The sequence below is a fragment of the Ictalurus punctatus genome, chromosome 14, assembly GCF_001660625.3.
Source record: "Ictalurus punctatus breed USDA103 chromosome 14, Coco_2.0, whole genome shotgun sequence".
NCBI classification, from domain to species: domain Eukaryota; kingdom Metazoa; phylum Chordata; class Actinopteri; order Siluriformes; family Ictaluridae; genus Ictalurus; species Ictalurus punctatus.
Window position 1 is genome coordinate 5,839,880 of NC_030429.2, and position 9,796 is coordinate 5,849,675.

Consider the following 9,796-nt stretch of genomic DNA (forward strand, 5'->3'; position numbering starts at 1 on the left):
TTTTTCCTTAATAAAGAATGTTTAAAGGACATTAGATTCTGGGTTCCTTTTAACTTCCTTTTACTTAATTCTGATAAGACAGAAATACTTGTACTAGGACCACATGTAGCTTGAAGTAAGCTTTCTGATTACATAGTAACTCTGGATGGACTTTCTGTTTCATCATGTACAGCAGTTAAAGACCTTGGTGTGATTATTGACTCCAGTCTTTCATTTGAAGCTTGTGTAGATAATATTACTAGGATAGCCTTCTTTCATCTCAGAAATATTGCTAAGATAAGAAATATATTTTCACTACATGATGCAGAAATATTAGTTCATGCTTTCATCACCTCTAGACTAGATTATTGTAATGCCTTACCATCTGGATGTTCCAGTAGGAGCATAAAAAAACTCCAGTTAGTACAGAATGCAGCTGCTAGAGTCCTAACTAGAACCAGAAAGTATGACCACATCACCCTGATCTTTTCCACACTGCATTGACTTCCAGTGAAATCTCGCATTGATTATAAAATACTATTACTGACCTATAAAGCACTAAATGGTCTCGCGCCACAGTACCTAAGCGAACTTTTGGTCTTTTATGATCCGCAACGCCTACTTAGATCAAAAGGTGCGGGCTATTTGTTGGTAGCTCAAATAGTGAAGGCTACAGCAGGGGGAAGAGCTTCCTCTTATATAAAGCCCCACAGTTATGGAACAGCCTTCCAATTCGTATTCGGTACTCAGACACAGTCTCTGTGTTTAACTCTAGGCTGAAAACATATTTGTTTACTCAAGCCTACCCTGACTAGACTTTCTTTTACGCAAAGTACACAGTCTTATCCATTACGGGATAGCATACCTAATAATCTCTCCCTCTCTTTACCTCCCTCTCCCTCTCTCCTGTCGAGCCACACATGATTTTATGGAGATGCCAGTGATTCTGACCCTTTCTGCTCTCCGGACCTGCCTGATCCCCTACCTGATACCCTACCTCTGGATGGAGCTCTCATCAACTGGAGGCTACAGCCTGGATTGCTGAGGATGGTACCACTTGAAGTACCATGGAAATGATTTTGGACCTCGATTCCACACGGACATTCTTGCGGTGGTTGCTGGGACTATGGTTGGTACTATGGCCTTGAGACTGCAATTACCACATTTGCACTCAAGTCTCCTTTGGTGAACAGTGGACTAGTTCAAAAAAACAGAGTTCATGTTAAAACCATAATTACCTTTACCTTTTACTTTCACACTATCCGTTGTTACCCAGATGAGGACGGGTTCCCTTCTGAGTCTGGTTCCTCTCAAGGTTTCTTCCTCATATCATCTTAGGGAGTTTTCCCTCGCCACCGTCACCACTGGCTCGCTCAATAGGGATAAATTCACACACTTAAAATCTGTATCCTGTGTTTATATGTTTCTGTAAAGCTGCTTTGAGACAATGTTGTTTAAAGCGCTATACAAATAAAAGTGAGTTGAATTGAATCCATTTTCTATACCTACAGTGTTGTGGGGAACCTGGAGCCTATCCCAGGGAGCATTGGGCACAAGGCGAGGTACACTATGGACAGGGTGCCAGTCGCAGGGCACAATCACATACACATTCACACACCCATTCATACACTACGGACACTTTGGACATGCTACAATGTCAGTCTACAATGCATGTCTTTGAACTGGGGAAACCGGAATACCCGGAGGAAACCCCAGCAGCACAGGGAGAACACGCACACGCCACGCACACAGGGCAGTGGCAGGAATCGAATCGCCAACCCTGGAGGTGTGAGGTGAATGTGCTAACCACTAAACCACCGTCGATGATGAACATGTTGTAGTTATAATCAGCTATTTAACTTTTTCTGTTATTATATCATGGGTATTTTCACAAACACAAACTAGTAGACCTATTATATAATGAGGTGCCTATTATATATAATAGACATTACTAGACATACCACAATATTATTATATTATGCCATTATATTATATTAGTTAATTCCTTTAGCTCTGTTATTCAGCTATTTATCTGAAACAATATTATTCACTATAAGTACTATCAGTTATTGAGTAACTACAGCCAGTGCTAGTAGAAGTAGTAGAAAAAGTGCAATATTACAAGTGTAAGTGTGAGTTTAAAGGACTGTTTGTGTAAATGATCAGTTATTTATTACTTATTATTAATTATTAAACCCCTCACCTTCTGAAAGAGTCATTTTTATCTCTTTTGTTGGTGCATTTTCTCTCTTCTGTAATTTGCTACCAATCCTCAGAGAAATTCAGTACTGTTATATGTTTTCTGTATCATGAAAGAGTCTCTTAAGTAATGTGATATTATAATTCTTCAATAATATTTTATGAGTGCCCTGTGACACTTGAGATCATGCCAGGACTTTCCCTGTGAGGTTAAGTCAGGTTGAAGGTGGCCTGATCCAGTGATCTCAGCAACAGGGAAAGCAGTGTCAGCATTAACACTGGTGAAATTTTCAAAGATCACTTCCCGTCTTAGCCTGCTCACCTGTGGCTCACGTCTGACTCATACTGCTTCAACAAACTACAGCGTTAAAGTCTGACTCGCTGCCTTACACCTGCCTGTACTTGCACCTATCTATCAACTTATCCATGCCTGAGGGTTATAGGTGTGTATATCTCTGCAAGTTTCATTAAATGTACAGCTATTTCAGAGCGACTGATTTAAAAGGGGGCGGGTTGGGGGGGAGGAGGTGGATGTGCAAAATATACACTCTCAATTCACATCTCTCTATTAAAGATTTTTAAATGGCAAACATAAAGCCTGAATCTTCTGTTGCAGTAGAAGGTTCTGTGCATGTTCTACCAATGTCTGCGTGAGGTTCCTCCAGGTTCTCCAGCTTCCTTTCACCTATCAAAAACAGGCCAGTAGGTCTATCATTGCTACTCTAAATCAAGAGGTTACTGAAAATGAATGAATGAATGAATGAATATAGAGATATAGAGAGATATATTCCATTTCTCTCTAAATGGAATTCCACATGTTTTTATTAATGTGAAATAATCTTGAAACAAAAGGTACTGCTTCTGGACAGAATGGACCTCACATAGTATGTAGGACATCACAGAGTTGCTGATGTGTTTGTTAGGTTTTGTTTTTGTGGTTTTGTTAGAATGGGGTTTTAGGGTGTTGGTGATCTTGTTGTTCGGTCTTTTTTTAAATGTAGCCTGAGCCAAAACAATGAAACACTGCACAGCTGATTTTAAATCTTGCTATGTTGTCTTGTTGCAGCACTTCCTCCATTGGCTTCCTGTATATGTCCACATCTAGATTTAAAACATTACACAGGCAAATATGCTACCTCCTACCATACATGAAGGCACTCATCACACCATTCTCTGCACCATGTTCCCTTTAAACCTCGAGCACAGCATGACTTCACCCGATATCACTCAAGGTACTCATGCTTCAAGATTCTTCTCTGATCTGGCACCAGGGTGGTGGAATGACCTTCCTCTGACTGTACAAAGAGCTGAGCCAGCGGCTGCCTTTAAACGAACACTGAAGACCTATTTCTTCACTGAGCCCTCAAATGAACATTAACTATAAAAAAAAAAAAAACCCTAACTTGTATTCTTTTTTTCTTTTTTTTTTTATGTACAACTTGATCCCAGGTAGGAAACTGACCAAACATTAGCCCAATGTAATTTTGTCCATTGGGAAACGGACCAGGGCCAACAGATATTCAGCCATCCAGGGTCCACCAAACTTGGTCCAACATTAATAGGGTTGTTATAAAAAAGTGAGCAGAACATTGTCTAGGGAGGTCAACATAGCCATCCAAAATAGACCTTGGGCCAAAATCAGGTTGCTACCTGAGATAGTAGACCCTGACCTTAATCTCTGACCTATTTGTACCTATGTGAGGATCTCGTTCTGATGGAGTTATGGGTGCTCTAGATAAGTGCATCTGTTAAAAGTCTGTATAATTATGGTACACTGTACATCATAGGAAGAACTATTTCTTTCTTGTGTTCTTCACTCACCACACCCACACACTTACGCACTCATACATACCCCAGTCATGTTTTGGCCCAACCTAGACTGGGGCATGACGATGGTACGGGAACTTCTCTGCTCTTCAGGCTATTGCAGTCATCTTCAAGCTCTTTCATCAAATCTGGAAAAAGTACCTAAAAAAATGTATCTTGCAATGTCTTGTCACTGGAGTGAATTCCTCAAGGTTCTTTAGTACTGTTAGTTACCTTTCAAACTAATTTAGGAACCACAGTTAAAATATTTGTACTTGTTCTTTTTTTCCTTAATTTTTTTCAGTGTATATTTCAGCCAACCACCCAGCGTCAGCTGACTTTACCCAAGAGTTGTTGTATAGCGAAGGCCAACATAACCACTTAAAACAGACGTCAGATTGCTAACTGGGATTATTATCTTAGATGCCGAGCTACTGCACTAGTACAAAGATTTATTTTTGATGAGTCAAAGTCGCACTATACAATATAAGGGCATCTGGTGTACATCATAGGAAAAACTATTTCTGTCTTGTATTCTTCACTCACCACACCCACATACTTGTGCGCTCATACATACACCATTCATATTGTGACCAAACTAGCCTGGGGTGGGAGTATCACAGACACGTCCCTACCATCAATGCAGAATGCACAGTATACCACACACGAGCTTCTCACTCCCAGTGAAAACAATACTAAACTAAATACTAACACCTATGTGGCACTGATGTAGATTCCACACAGGTGTGTCTCTTGTACATTTAGTACAATAAAGTGTCCTTTGTACACTCATCACTGTTGTATCCTGGAAGGTACAACATGTCTCTCTGTACTTGAAATGTACCAGTGTATGTACCCTGAGATGTACAGTTTGTTGCGGAGTAATTTATTTTCGTAGATGTTTGTAGACTTAAAACCACTTTTTATTTGACGGTCGAAGCTCAGATCATTCTAAATATATGTTTTTAAATGTCAAATTAGCATTCGTCTCTACATCATTCGGGGGTTTTTATTTTAATGTAATTTCCCATCACATTCACCCATAAACAGCCCGGACTTTCACACCATTGTTGCGAAGTCTTGCTTGATCAGTGACGTCACTAAGCCTTCGTTCTCATGATCCTGGATTTCCCAGGTTTGACTTTGATAGGTTTGTTTATTGATCTCTGCTTCGGTCTCATTTCACCTGGTTGCTGATTGTCTGATTTTCTGCCTGAACAACATTCCTGATTATTGCTCTCTCTTATCATTTCTTTACAGGTTACATTTCATTCTACATGTGCATTTGAGCAGGCTATGGAATTTTACTTCAACATACAGCGATAGTAAATTACAGGAGCTTACATAAGACAATTATTAAAATATGATGAATTGCAATGTTACACCTTATCAATAGATAATTCCTAGTCTGGGTTATCTATCTAGAGCAATGCAACAACAGACAGGCTTGATTATCTGTATAATGCAAACTTCAGCAGAATGAGGTTTCACGTTGAAAGAAAAGAAAAAGATCTACACTGTTTCTTCTTTTGTGTAAAATTATAGCCTGTACTTCACTGAATAAAATCACAGTAAACATTGATGTTGATCCAAAAAAAAAAAAAAAAACAAACAAAAAAAAACATTTTTGAGCTTGTAGGAATGAGATAAATAATAACCCTGTTGACAAATCCAGCTTGGTCTGACTTCCAGCTTCCAGTTGTGAAAACACAGACCGAGTTGGTCAAGCTGCATTTTTAACAGGGCATTTAGACGGAATGAAGAATTAATGGTAAATGATAATGGAGATGTAAAAGGTTCTGTTTTACTCTCAGTTAAGGATGATTACATTTTCTGTTGCATTTTGGGTCCTAGCATTGTTACAGTTTTCATTTTCTTTCCTTGAACCCTGGGTTCAGGCTGTAAAAACCGTAAATCACCTTCACCAATCAACATCCACCATCCACCCACCACAGTCTGATGCAACTCCTTCAACTGTTTATCCACACAACAACCCCCACTAATTTTTTTTATGTTTGTTGCTATGAAGAACTTCAAAAGGATTTCAATCACTGAATATTCACTGAATTCTTCAGCCATTTCTACAATACACAGTAAACTACTGTTTATTATTAATAAGCGTATTTTATATATACACACACACACACACACACACACACACACACACACACACACACACATATACATATATATATATATATATATATATATGTCTTTTTTTTTACATTTTTATTTCTTAAAGTATAGGGATATATATATTTAACTATATATAGAAATAGAACCATTTTTAGAAATCTGCAAGCCTTTTAATCATTTTAAACATCACATTACAAAATTTTTGAACATCACAAGCTGATTCAAGTTTGTAATGACGCATGTTGCACAACACTGTGGTGAGGTTAGATCAGCTTCAGCTACACGCAATTCCCAGAACCTCTTACATCTCTATAATACCGCTCAGCTACATATTATAGAAATTGAAAGGAAATTATCTTATGTACTCTCTTATATTATGAACTGCTATCAAATACCTATAATGAATGTATGTATTTAATTACCTCTTTAAATAAGCTGATCATCTGCCATTTTTCTTATAGCTGGCACATGTATTTTCTGTGTCTTGAAAAGACTTATTTTCATAGTGTGCTGTGTGTTTTGTTTTGTCTATCTGGCTGGCACCTGCACCAGTAGAAACCATCCACGCACTGCCGTTATGAATGTAAATAAATACTTCTCTTTTGAATGAATAAACCGGAAGGCTCTGTGAACATTCCTATGTGTCAGTGTGTGTGTTCTTTCGGACTCTCCGGGTGCTTGAACTCTGCAGTAAACCACACTTTCTAGCTCATAGCAGCACAAAACTAAAAGTTAATAGTTAATAAGTGTAGAATAGGCTGAAAGGGCTGACGGAGATCTGGAAGACACAATCTGAGATTTGGAGATTCCTGAGATACATGGAAATCTAACAGAAACTTTATTAGATATTATCACTGGATGCGACATAGCAAGGGCGATATGACGATAATATCGATATCGCGACACATTTTCTCAGTACGCTTTTCTGAGATTTTGTGTAGGCCTATATCACAATATCCTTATTAGCAATTAGCAAATTAGCAATTAACTACTAATTTTTCTATCTAGATAATTGTGAAAAAATTAACAAAAGGATATCGTGATATCCACAAAATCTCAGAAGAACTGATATGATGTCACGATATCGATAATATCACCATATCGCCCATGCTCTGTAGCATCCAGCAATAATATCCAATAATATCATTAATTATAATAGATATATGCTAGTACAATATCATATATTATATATATAATATAATATAATATAATATAATATAATATAATATTTCAATGTGGTAGTTTAATGTACCTATATAATAAAGTGTAATAATATATCTGAGTGGTATTGTAGAGATGTAAGAGTTTCTGGGAATTGCGTATAGCTGAAGCTGATCTAACTTCACCACAGTGTTGCGCAACGTGCGTCGTTTCTATAGAAGCCTGCGGCCCTCCTACCACGCGCGAGAGCGCTCCCGACCAATCAGCGCGCGGTGTCTTCCAGCTGATGCAAACGCCGGCGTATAAATACAGCTCGAGCGCTGAGAGGACGTGCACTTCAGTTTCTAGAATGTACGAGAACAGCGTGAAGATACAACTCGTGGTCGAGGAGGCCGTAGAAATCTCAAAGTTTAGTCAAGAAACGACGCGGAAATGGTCTACAGTCAGGCTCTGGTGTTCGGGTACGGCTTGTCCGCTGCTTCCGAAGAGGATAACCTAGCCGAGATGTGGAGGAAGGTGCTGCAGCACTTCAGAGCCGGTAAACAAACCGCTGGACGCCTCAAGAAAGCGACTAGCTCCTCGAGTAAGTGTAGAAAAAAATGTAGAATGAAAATTATTTTTAAAATTATTTTTAAACATTTAAAATAATAATAAAAATTTTAACAACGCCGACATAGGCAATTACAGGCTATACCGCGAAAGGAGGGGGGGAAACCAACCAGTTTCTGAACTAGGCTATACCTTATTTAATTTTAGATATTTATATATAGATATAAATAATTATCTATGTATCTAGGTGAATTTATTTTTGCTACTACGGTAAGTAGGTACCTGCCTTGGGTGCGCATGCGCAGTGTGGCTATAAGAATGGGACGTTTCCAGTTGACGTCATCAGAGGTGAACTCAGCTGATAGCAGCGTGACGCACGCACTCACACACTTGCTGACAGCTGCGGTTTCTCACTCAGCCAGCTTATTAAATCCGTCAGTTTGGCAAATAAAACAAAGTGAATACTTGCAGTTTGCTTGAAATGTTTATGTAATCTTTAGTACTTGAGCTATAATGGTTGTGTGTACACACTGTAGAGAGAGTGCTAGAAAATTAGAAATGCCTTGATGGACCTGCATGATCAGTCCAACTAAACCACTGCTTTAGGTCAAGAATAAATCTAAGTGAAATAGGTTTGCAGTACTTCATGCTGCAGTATGCAGCCAAATCGGCAGTGAAGTTGTCTTTTAGTTACTAATGATGCCGCCTCGTATGTATTAAAATTATGAAAGTCCTGACCACTAAAACTCCTTCATCTTCAGTAAGCGCTTCGACCTGATAGAAGGGTTGCGCTAAATCCGGAGCCAATCCTGGACACAGGATACTCCCTGGTACACATGCACAGGCTCAGATCTGGGGCAATTTAGCATACCCAGTCAACCTAGTGACATGGGGGGGGTTTGTTGAGGAAACCCCACACGGACCTGGGAGAGCATGTGCAGACAGACTGTAATGAGAGCTCAGGATTGAGTGAAAAAAATTGTAGCCACAACTGCTTAAGTGTCATGTATTGAATCATAGCCTGTACAACACACGGTGTTCAGGATGCAGCCTTTTTAAAGTTTCTCATCACTTCCTCCTGACAGGTCTGGAGTCTGTGTACAGCTTGGAGGATGATGACCTGGAAGTGAGTACCCAGCTGCAGCAGCAGGATTTGGCTGTGCGGTTTGAAAAGTGTCTTGTGAAGGCGAAAGCATCGAGTCTGCAGTGCAGCGAGCTGCTGGTCCCGGCTCGCATGAGCTTGCGTGTAGCCAGAGACGTTCTCCGTGCGTCCGAGGACGAGCCATGCGGTTTGAGAGGAGCTCTCATTCACCTGTTCACCGAGACCCAGGCGGGTTTACAGAAAGTGGGCACCGTGACGCGGGAGCACAGTGTCACGCCCACCTTCGAGCTATCTGTGGTGTTCAGAGCTGAGCTGCAACGCTGGCTGCCATTAAAGCACCTGCTCGGGTCTGAGAGAGTCCTGCGGCTCCGACCTGAGTACCGTCTCATCAAAAGGAAGCTGTACTCGTCCGCCAGCCCTACAGTGATTGAGTTTTAAGCACTGGAGTACAAGCTTGACTGTTACATTTATTACCTGTCCTACTGAAGATACAGTTTGAAGTTGTTACTGATTATTTTTTTTTGTAACCTTTTGCTCACTACTGCACTGTTTACAGCGTGTATGAATGAAGTTATTTCCATGTCTTCCGTTTGTGAATGTTTTCAGATGCACTGAGTAAGGGGGACAAGTATATCTCCCTAGAAAACACTAATTTCAAACAGACAGGTTTGACGGAATAACTTGGATGTGTAATTTGTGCCCATTATTCCCATGCCCTTTATATTTATGTTCCCAGATGTTAAAGGAGCCAAGCTGGGTTTGTCTCCAAGGTGTGTTCCCTCAGGACTGAAATAAAATAATTGCACTGTATTCAAATGTTCAATATGCCTCTTGGGGTTTTTTTTTTTTGTTTATTTTATTTTT

At 39.7% G+C, this 9,796-nt stretch overlaps 1 protein-coding gene across 1 annotated transcript; it reads left to right on the forward strand.

Moving 5' to 3' along the window:
• The first annotated feature begins 7,613 nt into the window (after positions 1 to 7,613).
• si:ch211-39i2.2 (DNA-damage-inducible transcript 4-like protein) lies at positions 7,614 to 9,742 on the forward strand. The gene is given in 2 exon segments (NM_001200893.1): positions 7,614 to 7,864; positions 8,916 to 9,742. Coding segments are annotated over 2 exon segments (606 nt in total). The 5' UTR covers positions 7,614 to 7,713; the 3' UTR covers positions 9,371 to 9,742.
• The last annotated feature ends 54 nt before the right edge of the window (positions 9,743 to 9,796 follow it).